The 20,159-nt window shown below is 37.9% G+C and overlaps 1 protein-coding gene across 1 annotated transcript in view; it reads left to right on the top strand.

Annotated features, from left to right (window-relative positions):
* The window catches only part of STK32B (serine/threonine kinase 32B), a 175,297-nt gene that overhangs the window by 84,350 nt on the left and 70,788 nt on the right, over window positions 1–20,159 (top strand). The window contains exon 4 of the mRNA XM_027642940.1: window positions 7,873–8,046. Coding sequence (XP_027498741.1) covers window positions 7,873–8,046 — 174 coding nt within the window. The remainder of the gene's footprint in view (window positions 1–7,872; window positions 8,047–20,159) is intronic.

Genomic DNA, 20,159 nt, shown 5'->3' with positions numbered 1-20,159 from the left:
TATTAAATATTTTGCAATCACAAATTTCAAAATCCAATAGCTACTGTTTATCCATTTTCCAAAAGAACAAAGAAATCTGTAGAAATGTAAGCAAAACAGACATTATGAAGGAACATTTCCAACACGCCTTCATAAAACTTGCATACTTATATTCATGAATCTTGAGACTTTGTCTCTTGAGGCTTGTCCTTGTGCCTTGGCTGGCAGAACACAAAAACTTGATATTAATTTGATTCGCCTGGACACTTCATTTTATGAAATATCTATTTCAAAGGTAAGTATTTGCTATTCCCTATCACAGTGGGTGCAATAGTTTTCATCACACCTTCTCAGCAGAGGCAAGTTTGTAATGATTAGATGTATGAATGATCAAAGCTGCTATTTTTGTCACCTATACTATAACCTATACTTACATCAGTTTATATTATGGTTGTATTATAGTCCATTATACCTATATAGGAGAGCTTTGGACTGTTATTTTTCTTCTCTGCTTAGCTGTTCAGTGTACAGTTCTTTGGCAAATGTCAACTTGAGTCAAGTCTTTAAGTGGCCTGTTCTTTTTCAATACAACAAGTCTTGGATAAACCTATTACTTAACATATGCTTAACAGTGAATGAGAAGTATTCCATAACATAGTTATACAAATTGGACTGTTAAAAAAACAAAGCAAGGGAAGCATATCCAGAAATACTGGCATCAGGATCAGTAATTACACCTTCTACTTGTATCTTAATTGCAGGGTAATGCATTAGCTGTACATAATGATGATGCAAGTTGCCTATAATCCCATAAATTAATTCTGCATTAATTGGTAATAACTTTGAATTATAAGTACAGAGTGCTATGCTATATTTTAATGTCATACAGGTTTAATATTTCTTTAGAAATAAAATATTTCTATATTTTATTATCTATAGCATGTAAATGTTGATAATTTTTTTAGATTTTAACATACTCTTTTGCCAGCTCCAAGCAGAAAATTTCCTAGATTTAGGGGCTAAAGTGGTGAATTTTTACTAATTTTGCAATTGCTTTTTTCTATATATTCACACAAAACTAATTTATATTTTCCTACTACTTGAAGCATACTGCTTGTCACAAGCTACATACAGACTATCAATTCTGTTTTTTTAATTTTTTCTTCTTTTTTTTGCATCTTTCACATAAATGTATAAAAAGTCTGTGTGATATACTATGCAGTATGTTTTACTTTATAAATGAAAGATAGAATGCTGATTTTCTATCCCAGAAAAATATAAACCCACATGTATATAGACTCTGCCTGTAAAAATTACAAGCCAGTTAGATATGGGATCCTGGTTATTTCGAACAATAATTTTAGTAATTATTTAACTTAGGTACCTGGTGACTTCTTCATGCTGTGTGTTATACAGAGAGAAGGGAATAGTTTTCTCTGCTCTCAAACCCTTCAGGGACAAGAAGAACTGGGAAAGCTCCCAGAGCAGTGTTTGTGCTGGAAGAGTGAGAGGGCAGTGCAGCTGGGCAGCCACGTCCCTGTTTCAGCCTTCCTCATCTGCATCTGTGTTTGCTGTTCCTTGTCTAGGCTTGTGAGTGCTCAGCCCTGATCACTTCACTTCCTGTTTCCTAGAGAGACTCTAATAACATTTTCCATTGCTCTCTATCCAGAAGCAGTTTTGATGCATTCTTATTTTGTGCAGGTCTTAAGAGCTCTGCAGAAGCCAGTCTTGGCTCAGTATATTTATGACATTCAGTGGTCATCTTTATTATACAAATACAGCTGCAGTATTAATTTCTTCTGCTTACCCATATAGCAAGATGACTCTTTCAAATCAGGAGTCATGTAGAGCTATACATAACGTAAAAACAAAGTCAGTAACAATTTTTCTGGTAAAAATTTGTTTCATTTATGTGAAAGCCAAGCAGAATCAGCTGTGGTAGTATGTTGCTTCACACTGGTTTTCCAGCAGAAAGGAGGTCTTCATTCAAAAGCTTGTCTTTAAGTAAAAGTCCCAATTTTGAGCTTTGCTGACCTTTCAAAAAAGGGTTTCCTGACATTTTGGATCCACAGCTTACTGGCATAGTTTCCCAGGAGATTGCTATAAATTGCTTCCCAGGATCTCTCTACTTTGCACTGTCCTGTAGAGGACCTGAAGGGGACATCAATATCTCCAGTGGGAAAATCTACAGTAAGTAGCTGGGGCTTCATGTCACTGAAAAAATTACTACCTCCCTTTAGTGTTGCCAGAGGAAAACTGAAAAAGGATCATTCTTGAATTTTGTAATTAGGAGATACCAAGGATCAATCATTTGTCATATTCAGTAGAAAGCAGGTGTTATCTGAACGTATTAATTGTGTATATCTTGCTTTAAGTGATTACCGGTTTATGAAGTTTTACTTGAGTTTAAAGATTAAATATTTGTAATGTCTTCTTAATATGATATAAACACAAAAATTAGATATCATTAAAACAAATATACAGATATAAACATGGAAATAGATATAACTTATTTGAAGAGTGCTCTGTTTAGATGTTTTTTTTATGGAGGATTTTGTTCAATGGTAGTTTATCTTCCAGTCTGAAGATAATAAAAAATTCAATTCCCTATTTCTATGTGCATTATTATTTTATTTTAATTTGGAGAAAGGTGATTCTAATGCATTAAAACGTTTCTTCAACCAAGAGAAAGCAGACCCTGTAATTAGAACAGTGTTCCTATAACTGGGTCATGAAACTTTAAAAACAAACAAAAAAAACTATTACTCCGAGGCATTTACTCTTTCATTTCAAGGAGGATTATAATTTTGTCTTTCAACTAAGTTAGTTATGTATTATCAGTATTCAATATCAATCAATTAGTATTCTATATAAGTCACAATGCTACAATTCATTCAGCAGGTATTTCTCAGTTTCCTGGTTAACATAAAAATCCCAAACAACCTCTGAGTTTACTTCAAAAACCAATCAGCCCTTTTGTATGTCCTTTGCCTTTGAGTAGATAAGAAGCTTAAAAAAGTAAAATTACAGTATTTGCTCAAAAACTAATCTCCGCTGGGCTAGTTTTCCACCAGCCCCTCTCCAACCTGCAGCAACATTTTCAAAGATTCCTTTTTCCTGTGGCCAATATTTCACTTGTCAATTTCAGGTCTTAGATCAATAAATCAAAAGCTCTTATTTCTTGAAATATTGAAAAAGCAAGAAGATAAAGGTAATATTTAATTTCTTATGTAAAGAAAGAAACTGGATTTGTGTAAGGGAGAGAGATATAGGACTAAAGTGCTTGTGACCATGACAAACCAAGCTGATCAAAGCTGGTGTATGCAGAGTAGAAGCAACACTCTTTGGCACCCAACTGCACAGCAGGACCTGGAGAAACTCCTGCTCTGCATTCAGTAGCTTAGAAATTAGTAGCTGTAGGATCTACCTAGTGGAGTACCCATCAGCTCCAGAGACCTTCTGTTGTTTGCCATGCCCAAGCTCTTCTCTAGGTTGTAGACACATAGTTTCACTGGGATGAACTTCACCCTCCAGAAAACATCTTGGAATGGTCTTGCACTGTGGTCTGACCCAGATAGTCAGAAAAACATCATCTATGCAGGTTTGACCCAACTGGATCAACTGTGCAGGAAAGACACCATTATCCATGACTGTGGATGTAAGGTTAAGACGATGTGTGTCAGATGTGACAGAATCTAGAGTGGGTGAAAAAGCCTGCTAATATACTGAATATGTCCACCCACGGTGTCTGTTCTTTCAAACTGTGCCTATACAGCATATATCTTAACTACACTGCTGTACTCAACACTTCTGACAGGATCAGCAGAGTTACACAGACAAGTATCAGTACAAATGAAAAAAAACCCCCAAACTGTGGCTCTGAGTTCAAGAGAGAATATATGGAACTTCTCAACAGCCTGTGTCTTAGTGTGCAGCATTCTACTTTCAACATCAAAGTAAGACTGACCTGTGCTCCATTCACAGATCATGACAGATCACAGAATCATAGAATACCAGGGTGGAAAGGACTTCAGGGATCATCAGGTTCAATCTTTCCTGGCCAATGATGGTCTAGACAAGACGGCCTAGCCAAATCTGAAAAGTGTCTTATGCAGGAAGGCTGCTTAGTGCAAACATTAGCCATACTTCTGAATATGTTCCAGTTTATTTGGGGGGGGGGGGGCTTTTTGTTGTGGATTCTTTTTTTTTTCCTTTTTTTTTATTTTTTTGGTTGGTTGTTTTGTTTGTTCTGGTAGTGGGGTTTTTGTTTGGTTTTTGTTTGTTTGTTTGTTTTGTCTGTTTGGGTTCAAAATACTTTCTTCTAGAGGTACAGTCAGTTCTGGGAGCCTTGTAGCTCTGTCTGCAGGTATTGCACTGAATGTGTTTACCTGAGAGACAAGATATAGTAGCAGGAGGCCAACCATTCACTAACAAGTCTGATAAAACCCATCTGTTGTCACCCTAGCCTGGATTCCCAGAGATGCTAGAATCCCTGAGAGTCCCAGGTCAGTGAATGGGTGGAGGTTGGTTGAGCCCTGGAAGAAAACAATATTTATTTCCACAGGGTTCTTTGCTCTTCACTTTGCTCCTCACCAACTCTCTGGTGATTCCTAAGGTGGTTAGGTGTCTAGTCTGACCTAGTGTGGTTGCTGTTAAGTTGTTACAGTGTGAACAGAACTAACAAGCAACCCTCCACATATGGCTGTAGACATGCTCTTCTATGCAAAGAATATTAAATCCTGACATAATGAAATGGGACAGAGTAACAGCTCTTTCCAGTTCAACTTTTTGATCTGTCTTTTAAATCATTAACCATTAACAGGTGCCCTGAAAGCTTGCCTGGGAGATGACAAAGGACCAGCAGTTCCCACTCATAAGCACAGGAAGCCAGGGCTCATCAGCAGAAATATATGCTTGGAGTGAAAATCCAGTCCCACCAAGTGCCAGCATTCACCTGGATGTGAACAAGATTTCACATTTATTTCTGGATAGTTCTAATGAGTCTTTTGTCTAGACTGAACATTCATGGGTACACTTTGAAACACACAATTTTCCCAAAAAAGGGAATAATCATCGAATTCAAAAGCAAGTTGACAGCAGTCACTATTTACCCTGCCTTCACCCTCTGCCTGAAAAAATGACTCAGGACATTTATATCTCAAGACTAAGGCTGCATCAGAACCATTTCTGTTGACATATAATCATATGATTTTAGACATCAGAAGTTCTCTTTAGTCCCAGACTAGATACAGTATTTCACAAATTTCATTTGTGATTTTTTTTTTAATATAAAAAGGAACCAAACAAAATCTACACTTTACTCAAGCAGTAACTGAAGGAAAAAATTAACATTTCTGCAAGGGTGATAAGGCACTGGAACAGGTTGCCCAGAGAAGCTGTGGATGCCCCATCCTTGGAAACGTTCAAGGCCAGCTTGGATGGGATTTGAGAAACCTGTTCTAGTGGAAGGTGCCCCTGCCTATGGCAGGGAGGTTGAAACTAGGTGATTTTTAAGATCCCTTCCAACCCAAGCCATTTTATGATGATTATTCTACCTCTGCTCAATGCTACAACTTCTTCACTTAAAATAACAGCAGTGTCAAAAAAAAGAAAAAAAAAATCTTAAACACAACTACATATTTAATCTTTGCTTCTGCTGTTGCTCCAGTCTCGGTAATGTGCAATATTTGGAGGAATTTGACTATAATTGAAGCCCTCTGGGTTTTTTTAGTGTGTATGTGTGTCTCTGTGTTGCAAAGTTCTGCATCTCTAGAGGTGAGCAGACACCATGTGCCACCTACTTTGTGTTTTTCTTCAGAGGTTTGACTTATTGAGAAGTAAGCTTAATGCAAATAAAATGACTTTCCCCTCCTGGCATTTGGCAGTCATACAGGACTGTAACATAGGAGCAGACTACCTAGAGACACTCCTCAGAACTGTGTTCAGAAAGAATAGCAAGCATTTAAATTCAAAATGAACCATCTGTGACAACCCCTAAGCAGTGCCTCATTTCAGTAAGTGCAAGCCTGGGAATGAAAGTGAAACTGTACATAACTGTCAATTAAAATAATCTGATATAGACTTTTCTGCCTTTGGGGAGAGGCCGGGTACATATTTTCTGGAAGCCCGCTCTTTTTCATTTCCTTAGCCTAAATTTTACAGTTCAGGAGAATGGAATCGCATCTGCAGCCAACATATATTACACATCTTATAGGAGAAAAGGTGCTGGAAAAGGTACTATCAATGTGGATCACCTCTGAGCAGTTCATATCCACAAGTGGTACCAGATAATATCAATTCATATAAAAATTAATTCTAAAACAATATCTAAGAGTGATTTCCCATCGGAAATAAGGTATTCACCATTCTCCATTTGGGAAATCTAAAATACTGTATCTTAGACAGTTGTATTCAGAAATGAAATCCGGGGAGTTTCTGTCAGTTCATTCAGACCAGAAATAAACAGAGCAATTGCAGTATAGCCAAGGTAAGTAGAAACACATGGAAATTCCTGCTTGCCCAAGCACTATATATTTATATATACACTATATATTGGCTGGCTACACCTTTAGATTTACAGGATTTAAATCAGATCAGAATTTGGTCCTCAGAGTATTCAGCAGGCAGTTCTGGGAAAGTGTCCAGAAGAATTCAGTTAGTAAGCATGAAGACTCTGTCATTTTATAAGGTATAAGTTGCTGACTGAAAAAAAATACATATTGTTAGGCAGTAAAATTACAGTTTTATTTCTTATTGAATTTGGAGCTACACTGCAAGCTGTAAAAAATACCCAGCTAATAGAACATTGTGTATATTTACTGAATCTGGAAAATGCCATTGGGACAGCAGCTCTCGATGCTACCAGGATACTTTCCATAGGCACTGAACTACAGTTGGATGTGTGTGAATACCAAGTGTGTTTCAAGGCCTTCCATTTTATTGGTACTATTTTGTAAGGCATTTTGTCAACTGAATATGTATATGATTATTTAAAAATGTAAAAATCTGAAAGGTATTTTAAATACTGTTTTATCAACATTCAGGTATTAATCTACGGTTAAAATAAGACAGTGGTATGGCAGCAGTTCAAGCTCTGCTTGCCTTCATATCCTGGTTTCACCTGGGAAAAAATTAGTTTTCTTCTTAGTAGAACAGTACTGTGTTTTGAATTCAGTATGAGAATAATGCTGATAACACACTGTTTTGGCTGTTGCTCGTTTGTTCTTATCCTAAGGCAAGGACTTCTCAGTGGCTCATGCTCTGCCAGTCAGGAGCTGTACAAGAAGCCAGGAGGCAGCATGGCTGGGACAGCTGACTCAAACTGGCCAAAGGGGTATTCCACACCACAGAGTATCGTGCTCAGTATAAACTGGGGGGCTTTGGATGGGAAAGGCTGATCACTGCTGGGGAACAGGCTTGATATTGGTCAGGGGTTGGTGAGCAATGGTGTTGTGCATCATTTGTTTTTCTTGGCTTTTGTTTCTCTCTCTTTATCCCTTTTCATTACAATTATTATTTCTGCTATTATAATTAGTTCTACTATTATGTTTTACTTTGTTCCTATTATTAAACTGTTCTTATGTCAACCCAGAAGTTTTTACTTTCTCCTGATTTTCCTCCCCAGCCCACTGGGGGAAGGTGGAATGAGCGAGTGTCTGCATGTGACTTAGTTATCACTAGGGTTAAACCATGACACTTGAATATGCAGAGTCCCACCACAATCAAAATCTAGTTGCAGAATTGGACCACAGCAGTGCAAATGCTTTTCTGTGTATACCATTTAAGCGAATCATGGACTTGTCATAAACAGATCTACTTAATGAGAGCCACCCCTAGGCACAGCTGTGACTACACCATCAACCCTGACATCTCAGCTGTAACTCTTTCTTCCAGGTATTCCTTTCAAGATGAAGAAGACATGTTTATGGTGGTTGATCTCTTACTCGGAGGTGACCTGCGTTACCATTTGCAGCAGAACGTCCACTTTAATGAAGGAACGGTTAAGCTGTACATTTGTGAGCTGGCACTTTCCTTGGATTATTTGCAGAGATACCACATCATTCACAGGTGGGTGAATTTCGTTTGAGGGATGGGCTGCTTGCATTCGGTAGAGTAGAGGGATTTTATCATATATCTGATTACCTAGTTCTGTTTATTCAAAATGTCTGAAAAGTTTCCATTGCTATCCAAGAGTGAAATTTGGCTCTGAAAAAGTTTTTTTTAAGTGGTTTTTTTTTTTCTTTTCACAGCCATTCAGTGGCCTTGTATCCTTCTCATACTGCCCTTTTCTTGTTCTGATCTCATACTCTGATATATGTTTTTAACATATAACATGTAAATACAACCTATAACAGCATCCTGGCTGCTTTAATGTATTTTTAATTCTCCAGTACCCTAGTGTTCCTGAACACAAAAACATTGTAATCCAGTACAAGAGCTTCACACAACAACATCAGGAAATGGTCATAGAACCAAAGGCTGAGAATAATTTGTTTATGTGCAGAATCTGCCTGAAGGTCAGGAGGAAGAGAGGTGGAGATACAGAAGTAATAGTAGAAACCAATTGGGACAATGATAGATGGTGCATCCTTTTTGCACTTTTTGTATTACAACAATCTGTTATTTTTCCTGCCCTACAATGGGAATCAGAGTATTCATTTCAAAAAAGATGTCAAGAATCAGGGTCTGTTTGTTTTCCTTAAACATTGTGGCATTTAACTGAAGCAGCAGGGATAACATCTCTTTTTATGTTAACACAGCAACAGTGAAATTATAAAATTATGGGCTTGGGCCTTTATTTTACTCTTTCTAGGCTAAATTCAGGATTATCCTTTATGATTTACAGTGGTCAGAATAAAAAAATAATTAGTTCTGTGTGTTACCAAGGCTAGATATGACTTCCAGAGACCAAACTAAACTAAGTTGTGCCATAGATCTTCCAGTGTCCAGTATAAACAATTTCCTTCAAATATATTAATTGAGAGTTTTAATCCCATCCACCTACCAGAGCTGCCTCATTTTGCAATAAAAATCCAATAAAAAGTATTATCTGACTGACTGAAGAGGGATGGCACTCATGAAATCTCTCTGATCAGAGATGCAATGGTAGCTGGGTGTCCTGTGTTACTGAAACTGCACAAGACAAAAGTCCAGAAAACATTGAAAAACTTGTTCTGCTTGCACTTAAAACTCCAGCAAATATTGCAAGCAAATTCTGGAATTTTGTATCCTTATTACACTGTTGTTATTTCAATACATTTCCATGTATTTTGCATAAATTTCTTTTCTTAGTGACTATTTTAAAAGTGGAGCTCAGAATTTCAGCTGACCTTTGTTTCTAATGCCTTAGGAAATGTTCTCGGTGAAAAACGAATTGATGAGCATTTTTCTCACCTTCATTTTAATGACAAGACATTTTATGCAAATAAGGCTGACAAAACATTCATGAGAAAATCCAGTTTGTAATCAAAACTAGTATTTTGCTAGAAGTCTGGGGCTTAAAAATGTTTCACAGAAAATCCTGTGAAACATATCAGATGTCTTGAAAGAATGAAGGATTGAAGTTATTGTGGTTGTTCATAGTTTTTGTGGCAGTGTCTGCCTTATCATGGTCCCACTATGAAATTGGGCAAACGCTTTGACCTCTTCTGTGTTACTTAATCATGAAAAGTAAGCACTTTACTTAACTTTTTCTTTCACACAGGTTGTAGTGACTCATTGATTTGCACTGAGGCAGGGGAAGGTATGAGAGTCTGGAGCTGGTTATTGTCTCCATTTGAGGGCAAGTTCTGGGGTTTGGTTTTTGCTTTCACTCTACCACAAAAGTTTTGACAAAAACAGGTGTGCAAAAATACCTCTCTGTCAGCCTGCGATGGGTCTCGCTGGCGGGTTGGCTGGAATTGTTGTTTAGGGTATAAAGGATCTAGTTCAGGACTATGCTGTGTTATAGAAGAGATGTTTATTTTGAGGCTGGCAGACCTGAGATCTTAGTGTGTCTGTCCTACTTCACTGCTTATTACCCAAATGACCCAAGTGTGGCACAAGGAGCCTTTTGTCTCATATTCCCACCAATTACTGCAAAATCCCAAATGATCCACATGCCAGTGAACATGTTATTTAGCCAGGTGAGTCCCAGAACATTCTGCCTTCTATCTAGCCGCCACTTGGAACAGCAGTCTGTAGGATGGGTCTTCAACTGCCTTAAATCTCTGTAGCATGTCTGGCATGCTGACTTAAATTGGTTCAGGAGCAGAGCCAGCACTAATGCACAGTGAGGAGACATCTAGCCATTACTTTATCACTTCAAACACACCATCTCGTTCAGAGATGAAATCAGTGAGCTGGTTGGTATTTACACTTTGTGGTAGCACACCTTAGCAATATCATTGTTACCAGGTGCTTCCAGTCAGCATTCACACACTAATCTACAAAACTGTATTGGATCTTCCATTCTAAAATGAATGTGTTGGCAGCAAAGGGGAAAAAAAGGCTAGTGAGTCAGGGAGTCATTGAGAGAGCCCCCTACTAAATTTTGTCTGGGCTACAAAGAAAGAATAGTCTAATGATTCATCAGACTAGGGAGGTAGATTTTCAAATTGGAGTACTATAAAGAGGTGAATATATGATGTAACGCAGCCCGGCTAGGGACACAGGGAAGTTCAGTCAGGGTTTGACACAGGTTGTAGGGTGGAAAGGAGTGAACAACTTTATTAAAATTGCTCCCCCTTTTATGGGGGAGCTGGGAGAACTTTCCAGAGTATGGTGAATAAGGGGAGGAGTTTTGGGAAAGAGGAACAACAATTTGGTACAGAGTATAAAGGGGAGGGATAACTATAGAATATGCATAAGAAGGGAGTAGAACTCTTGTGAGAATGAACCATTACAACATAGGGATAGGGACAAACTATTATTAAAAAACATTTAAACAGCCTTAAATTTGTAATTTCTCTCCATTCAACAGTCTCAGTAAAATAAGTCCATTATTTCAAATCCATTCCTCTTCTTCCATGACTTCTTTCAATGCCACAGCCCAGTGCTGGTAGGCTTTTCTCTCTGGTTCTTCAGAATCCTCATCCACATGATGTGTGAATCTGGAGCTTAACTCCTCCTAATATTTACAAATGTCTATGAAATGTGTTCAGGTTTCCATTGCAATTGCATTTGGCAACACAACAGAATGGGTTTTTCTAGACTAACCTGTGGCCTCAGGAGTTTGCTACAAAAGGAAATGGTAATGAAGGGTACAAGAATTATCAGGCATGAATGGATGGATGCAGAAGCTTACAGACCAGTACTGTGCCATTCCCCTTGGAGATGCCTTGCCATGCTTCTGTGTTTGCTGATGTGCTTAGTGGTGTGTACTTTGAATGTGGCAATCATTTCAGCAACAGAACTATTGTTCCTGCAGGGAAAAATTTACCCATAAATAGTGTAAAACCACTACTACTCTGGTGTATTTATGAAACTGGTCACTTTTATTAATCACAACTATGTGTATAAAATCCATATTTTTCATGCACAGTCCTGCAATAGTGGATTTATTAATTATGGCACAATAATGAATACTGCACTGTGTCTCCCAGCTCTGTTGTAAATATTTGCATGTACACAGATGTTCAGCTGGAATTATAAAAACTTAAAAAAGAAAAGCTAAATTTTCAAGCTATTATTTGAAGACTATTCTGGGCAATTCTTCAATTAATTTATACAACAGCTAATTTAATGTTGAGATTGTTGGTCACAGGTAACAGCTACTTTACAAAAACTTATTTTCTCACAGCCCCGCTGTAATTATATTTTATCCACGTTTCTTGCATGGAAAAATAATTCTTTGAAAGCTGGGTGAATGGTGTTTATTATAGCCCCTTGGGTCCCAGTACACACAGAAAGGCTTCTGACAATACACGTTCTCAAATGTTGGATCAAATCCGGCGTTCTGCCATTTCAAGACGGTATGACTAAACACATTCTTTCCAGAACTGCTTGAATAATACCAGTGAATAACGTGTTGGACAAAAGTTTTCCTATCAAAGGTTGAATAAACTTATTTCAGCCATGAGTAACTCAGTCTCCTCCTTTCAAAATGTTTCTGTTCATACATTTCAATAAAACCACCTGCTTCCTCACCAAAGTAGGCTGCCCATTCCCATTCAGGCAGCTCTTCCGGCAGTAGCTCCAGCGCTGCCTCTTCCAGGATGCTCTTGCAGTAGAGCCTTGGCTTGGAGCAGCGCTGGCCCTGCAGCACTGCGGCTGCTGCCCTGGTAACACACTCGTGCTGAAAAAAACCACATTTTCACTTTCTAAGGAGACAAGTGTTAACTGCATTGCCCCTATGACTTTTCGTCATCGTTTGGCTCCATTGGTTTTCATCTAGCTTAGAAAGGAGGCTGGATGTGGCAGATGTCTGGAAAGGAAGTCACGGTAACCTTCCAGCACAATTTTAGGATACTGGACTAGCTGCTCTGTGTGCCCTTGATGCTTTTATTTCAGTGAGGTTTTTTAATGCAAAACCATTTGTGTGTGTATGTGTACATACATAAGCATACATAAAAATTTTTTTTGAAACACAATATAACTGAAATCAGTCAGGCTTGGCACATCTATGCTCTCTGCTACAGTGATTACCACTCTGTTTCCCATTCCAGCAAGTTCTGTTTCCATTGGAGAGTAACACCAGGAGCTATTCCAGCTCTGAGTAACTCAGCAGCAGTGCAGAGTGGGCAAAAGCTAATGGAAAATGGTAAAAAATAGAGCAATACATTCTCCTCTGCCAGACGATCCACTGCAGAGTAATGGTGTCTTGCTGCTACCAGCTAGACAAGATGTACTTTTGTTCAGCACTAGAACTGTTTGTTCATTATCACTGAACGTGGCCTTTCAAGTTGTCCAGCCACCAGGTGAAATAAGATAATATATCTAAATGATTAAACACTTCTTTAAAATGGGCCTTCCCAGTCTCACTTGTAACACCATACAGCAAAAGAACAAACTTTACTTAAAAATCTTCCCTTCCTAACCTTGTCCATTTAGTATGTAAACAGTAAAAAGGTTTGAAAGTTACTTGAAAATGGAAAATTTGCCCCTTGTTGTTTTTCACAGGTGTTACAGGCAGAATAGTGCCAATCTGAGATTTGGTTGGACATACTAAATAAAACATCGTTCTTTACAGATTTCTGCTCATACTAGTAGTTTTTTCTTGCTGGCAAGTGCGTGCAGATGAAGAAAAAAAATGTAATAGGGTCTGAAGTGCATGAAACAGGGAAAAAATAACCATAATATGACTACTGTTCATAAGCAGTACCAAAGATAATTACAGGTCAAGAGGCCTGTCCATTAATTTTCTTAGTTTGCCTTCCCATGTCTCTTCCATGACATTATATTACATTCTTTAAACAAGTGGAAGCCTACATTATTTCCAAGAACAAATTACAGGAACTGATCAGTAAGTTACATAAGAGAAGCAAATTAGAAAACATATCAAAACCAGTCAAAAAAGAAACACCATGCAAATGACAAAGCCTAGAAAAGCTGCTGAATGCTTATGAAGCAGCACTGATCATAAAAGAAAGTGATTCACAAATTCCAGGCACAAAAAGTATTTAAATTTCAGTCATGCACTTAAAAAAAATTAGATATCACAAGATATAAATATGCAGAGAACAAGCCTTTCAATTTCTGAACAGAGTTCTCTACCTACAAAACCAAATTAATTTACTTCTGTTTAGCTACATAAAAAGTTATTTTATGTAGCAGATAACATACTGCAAATAAATGAAGCTGGTTTGGAAACAGAGATTTCCATATACTAAATTACTAACGAAGTAAAACTGGGTGTATTGGGAAAGAGACACAGGGAACACTCTGAGATGCATGATGCCCCAGCAGGTGCTCCAGTTCCTGCCACCGGCACTGATATGATCTTTTATTTTGGGCATAATGCACTCTCCCTTCAACACTCAGTTGAAATACCAGAAGACACCCATTACACTCTGACTCCTTTGACATCCCATTGCTGAAAGATCCTCTGAAGTCAGCAGGGGATTGTTTGTTTCCTTACAGTTTTCAAGTGATTAAAGTAAGTCACCCTTTGTCCCTTTCTTTCATCTTCCTTCTTCTCGTTATTGTAACATTGTAAGAATATGCTCACGTGAAATATTTTTTTTTAGCCAAGGAAAACTAATCTCACAAACCCTAGATCATTTAAAATTTAGGCATCTGGTCAATGTTAACATCTTGGCCAACTATCTTACATTAGGTAACAAACTGCTAGTGGCCAGAGATAACCTAAGTCAAGGCCATCCCACATGTTTGCTTGTGCTGTACACATCACAATAGTTGGTTCTCTTATTGGTTTTTTTTTCTCTGTTTAAAACAAGAAAAATGTAGATATGATCTAGACATAGAGGAGTGTATGACATGCATCTAGGAGAAAAAAGTTACTAATTCTTCTAGAAAGAATTCCAAACAATTTCATCTGAATCGTAATTTTTATACACTGATTTAAAGATTTCCCTGAATCCTTCTTCACCTCACTATAATTTAACTGCAACCAAAAAAATATACGTGAGATATTTTTTTCTAAAACTCTAAAATCACAATGCCATCATGAGGGCATTGTGGACTTATATATGTCTGACTTGCTCCTACTAGTTGTAGCTCCATACTCCTCACTACCAGAAAATACAGCTCTCTTGGAGTAAGATAAAGCATTTCCAGAGAGGGAATCAGCACTTCATGCTGTCTGCAACTAAGTACACAGGAACATGGAACAGTGCAGAGAAACTGTGACCTGGACAAATTCAGATTCTCTGACACATCAGGAGATACAAATCTTTTTGAAAATGGGCAATAAAAAGCTACTAGGGAATTACCTTGCTGTAGATCTTGCTGTGCAGTGAGTTTGAAAGCCAGCACCCAGTAGGTCCATGGACACCTTGGCTCAGCACACTCTGATTTGTCCTTATAGGTATTATACACCAGTTTGCAAGTTCCATGCTCTGCATTTCCCACTTTCTAGTCACTAAGGCAGGGAGGTTTTGGCTTTTTTGTCTATGTCTGTCTTCCAGAGCATTTTCTTCACTCCCATACATTTGTTCTGGGGTTATAATGACTTTCCTCCAAACTGCTTCTCATTCCTGCAGAGTGTACTCCCACCTAAAGCAGCAGCCATCACCTGCATGTGTTCCTGGTTTTCCCTTCCTTCTGGTTTTCTTTAATAATCCCTTTACATTAACCTACTCTTTTAGGAAGAGAAATCTTATACAAGTAGTCTTTAGGCACGATATGTATTAAAATGCTACATATCCCTCATCTTCACAATTTAGTACCCTATTGATGGAAAATGAAATTAAATGGTTTGTTTTCTTCCTTCCCCCATTCCTCAGTATTAAAATTTTGATCATAAATCATTTTTAAACATTCAGACACTGGAGCAGAAGATTCTGACAGCATTGAAGCAGAGCTTTATATTCAAGATTATCTCAGGTCTCCATCCACAAATCTGATCTATGTTAGTTTTCTACTTTAGTATATTGCTAGTTTCTTTGTGGCCAGTATAATGTGAATGTTATCAGAGATATCTTTCTTTCACAGAAATCTGTTTCAAATTTTTGGTGTTACTTTAAAGCTTCAAGAGATTTTATTATAGACATCTGCTCCCAGCTGATGTGTGCTAACAGAGACCACCATATTAATAGCATGTTGTTATTGTAATTCTAAATAAAATAATCAAGAGTATTAATGTGTGCATTTAAATATTTTTTACTAGGTAATTAAAATTATTAGGTACTCCTTCTAGGGAGTTAGAACAGTATCCACAGTATTAATTGCTTGTCTTGCATGGCATTGCCTGGTTTACCCTGGTTTTGTGACCTTCCACTCCCTACCCCAACCTTCCCGTGCAGCTGGGATGGAGGAGAGGCTGAACCAGAGAGATCAAACGAGCAAGGATGTGAAGTCCTAAATAACAGAGCAGAGAATAAGAGCTCACCATCTTTGATACAAAATTAATCCCTTTTTTTCCAAAGCTTTGTTGTTCATGTTATTTTTTAAAAATATTCTGATATGTTGGTATATTGGAAATTTCACAACACCATGACTGTGTGCAGGCATATTCTCTCCACTGCAGTGGCAGATTTGTATGAAGTGTGCCTGAGTCATTTTTTGTCTGTAGTTAGTGAAGAAATTTAAAATCTTTGATTGAAGTATGTAGATGGGGAAAGGGGTTATGGAAAAAGACTACAAATTTCATGCTTATGAAAGTATAAACCAAAAGCAGCATATGGACAATTGTTTCTTCCTCCTATTTCTGCTTCAATGATGGTAACATTTCTTTCAGCTTGGATGAGCAACACAGACGTGAAGTATTCCATCTTTCCCTTGGCGATTTCCTTACAATGTAAGGGTTTTTTAATATATGGCAAAATAACAAGGACTTAAGAAAAAAGTGTATAGTTACTTGATTTCCTCATGCCTGCAGTAGTCTTCTGTATCTCAGGAGTTGAGTGAACTGTTCACAGTGTGGTAGAAGGCATTTCATTAACATATATTGCAATTTAAGCTTCCTTCATGCCTTGGAAATGCATTGAGCAGCTTCCAGTACAGCTTTAATACTTCAGGTGAGATATGGTCTCCTTTGTACAACTTTTGACTTCACAGATTTACAGAGGGATAAGAAAGAATGGGAGTTGTAATAGTGATCATCTGACAATTTCTTCTTTCAAAATAAATTATCTTGTGGGTAGGGACTGCAGTTAAGATACAGATTGCCATCAGATTTGTTATGCTTAAGTTGCCTTTTCAATTTTTTTTCTCTTGTATTTATGCTCTATAACCCTCTTTGGGAGCTCCTCAGGGCACTCACTCAAGGTTATTTTCAAACATTCCTATATTTTCTGTAAAATCCTGTCCCAATTCCCTTGGATGGGTTTTACAGAGGAGAGAGCACAGCAGCTCAAAGCTTTGATGTATGACAGACAGTCCTACTGATGAGCCTCTGCTTCTTCCTGCATTTGAGTGCACAGCTTACATTTATTGTGGGGGAATTTCCTACTGACCCAGTGGGGATAATTGCACTTTCCTGCAGCAGAGGAGACAAGGCAAGGCTGAAATTCAGCATTTATGGTGCTCTTGCACATGCAGACCTGCAGTCAGCAGGGGAAGACCCTAAAATATGATGCCAAACTGGGGCCTTGCAATGTGGGAACAGCACTTGGTAGGCAGTACACGACCAGTGAACCAATTACACATTCAATGAATTTATTAAATTGAGTTCTGGTGAATTTGGTCATTCTTTACAGTGATGATCAAAATCATCTCTACTAACAACATCTGACTAACAAGAATGAGAAATAACCTCTCTCCGGTGGCTACCAGTTTTTATTCAGACATCTCAGACATTTATCTTTTCATCTTGTTATAAACACAAAAATTTGGTACTGTTCTGAATGCAGAGGAGTTCCTTTCTAGTCTAATAGAAACCCAATACAAAGGTGGAGCTTCTTTGTTTTTTGGGGGTTTTTTTTGCCTTTCTCAGTGAGTGACTATTTGGTGTCTAATCATGTTATAGTCTCACGGCTTATTTCAGTGATATTCTTAGTGTGCATTTCACACTTTGTTTTTTTAAGTTTGGGGGTTTAATTATGGACACGGGTTTGTTAGAAGATAAATAAAAGTTTTTTATCATAAAGCTGTAGGCCTTCTTTCTGTATTCAGATCTGTCTGTACTCTGCTATCAGGTTTAGTTCCGATTGCAATCATTTTGAGGTTTGAACCATATTTTTCCTCTGGCTTTATTCAGCCCTTAAATTGAATTAGTTTTTATTAAAGGCAACTCATCTTTCTCTGTAGTTTTTACCATTCAGCATCAAATGATGCCCAATGGAACTGGAATGCTAAAAGATTTAATAAGTGATAAAAAAATCTACAAGAAAAATAATAGTACAGAAGGTATCAATTTTTTAACAACGTCAGAAGAACAAACTAGTTGGACAGTCTTACACTGAGCTCTAAATGTCTGGCCTGTGAGTTCACAGTTTGGACCTTCAGTGAATATGGCTTATTTTTCAGTCAGCTGAGCAGCTATTCTATGGAGAGCCAGTCGCAGTAAAAAGAGAAACTGGTGGCAAGATAGAAGGATTTGAGCATACCAAAAAGAAAAAGGACATCATCTACCTGCATAAAGTGTGGCAGAGATGTCCAGAGGGGGACTAGGAGAGCTGAAGAAAAGACATGGGAGTGCAGAGTGTGGGATAAGATGTGGGCAAGAGAAAACTGCTATGGAAAGGGTCAGACCTTAAAAGCCAAAATAAATCAGGAGTGACCAGAGAAAGCGAACATGGGAGCACGGTAACAGATAAAATAGGGGGTTGATGGCAGTATATGAATTTCAGGTCAGAGGAGTAGAGTTTACTGAAGGCTGAGTGGCTTTAAGTATGTCTTTCTTCATCACTGTAGTAGTCAAACAGCTTTATTCACCAGCTGTGAAAACCTCTACTCACAGCTCTGTGGATAAAAATTTATACACTGACATAAAAATTACTCTCTCTGTGTATTCCTAGAACAGGCGATGATGTGGGGAAATTCAGTTTTAGATTTGCTAAGTTGCTAAGTTGCTCTCTCAAGTTGCTACAATAATTAAGATATGGTCCTCATTAAAAATGTCAGATCAACAGGACTACTTAATGAGTGTTAGAGGTCTATTTTAATGCAAGTCAATAAACAATAATTGATGTATTGTTAGTAATCAGTAACAATTACTAATATAGTCACTTAGCAAGACTTGCTGAGTGGGAAACCTATTGCCAGAATGCTGCATTTCTCAGCTTTTATGCTAATTAAGTGTATTAGTTATCTAGAATTCCATCTTTAAAACCTACAGAGAGGCACAGCATGCCTCTTAATTTGAGATGCTGCAGAATTTTTCCCCAGTGGTGCTCCTTCAGCTCTCTTCTGCAAATCTCCTCAGCCACAGAAATGCTCTACAGATGCACCCCAATGCAAACACATGCACTTACATATGTAAAGAGAGTTAACACTAATTAAAGTACCAGCTTATTTCCCTGAGTCCCAGAGTACCTCTACTGCTGAAACTAAGAATTGTGAGCATATATTTAAGGAAGTACATCTCCAGCAAACAGTCCTTTATCCTATCATTATTGTTTAATATTTACTTTTGGAAGATAGAGTGCCAAAAAGGAATAGCTTATAAGATCTAAAGCTGAGAAATGGAATTATTAAGCCTGAATTGTTTGGATTTTTGTACATATATATCAGACCTCTTCAGTTAAGGGGCTCAGTCATTGCCTGCTCTTCCCTCCTGTGAAACACTTGGTCACCAGTTTCCTCACATGAGACAGAATGTTATCTCCTTGAGATGAAATGTGGCTTCATTTGTGCAAAAATATCTTTGTGCGGCAGGTTCCCTGGATGCCACAAACAGCTGAGCTTGCGAAGACCCCCTGTCTGTAGGGAAGCAAGGAACCCCTGGGCTCCTTCCGCAGACATCTCTGTCTAAACACCACACAGATAAAAGACAATACAGAGCCTCAGAGGCTTTCATGCTGCAAATGAGTAGGATGTTCTATTTGATGGCAGCAACTAAAAAAATTCCTGAGCGTGCAAGGTGTTTTAACTACGGCACAATTAATCATGTATGAAGGATTGCGTTGTTCGTGGCGTGAGATGACGTCAAACAAGACAATGAGCACCAGAAGCGTGACTCCTACTGAGGCTTAAACACCTGCCTGTGCCTCTGTGATAACACCTTGCAATAATTTGCCTTGAGAACATCCCCAGTTGTTTTCATAATTCCACACAGAATGCAAAATTTTTCTTATGTTTTTAGAAACTTAGTCTACAGTTCACCAAGATCTAAATGCAGGAGTCTACTTTTTTAGTTGTATGTCCAAACAAGTGGATACATAGTCAACACAGCTAACAGAATCTAAACAGCTATTCAGCTCATCTAAAAATAGGCAGTTATCTGAATGGCTTTTACACTCTGCTGACAGTGTTGTTGATACATTCATTGACTATAAATGTATATATAGATGCCTAATTCACAATAGAACCTAATCCAAGCATCTTAACCTGAGAACAGAATCCCTTCTCTATTTTCACTTCAATAAATAGCAAGAATAATCCTTATAATCATTTCAGTGCAAACAGCTACTGTAACAGCA

The sequence above is a fragment of the Corapipo altera genome, unplaced genomic scaffold, assembly GCF_003945725.1.
Source record: "Corapipo altera isolate COAL_440 unplaced genomic scaffold, ASM394572v1 22, whole genome shotgun sequence".
NCBI lineage: Eukaryota > Metazoa > Chordata > Aves > Passeriformes > Pipridae > Corapipo > Corapipo altera.
The sequence above is the reverse complement of the archived record's forward strand: the minus strand, read 5'-3'. Positions and strand labels throughout refer to the sequence as shown.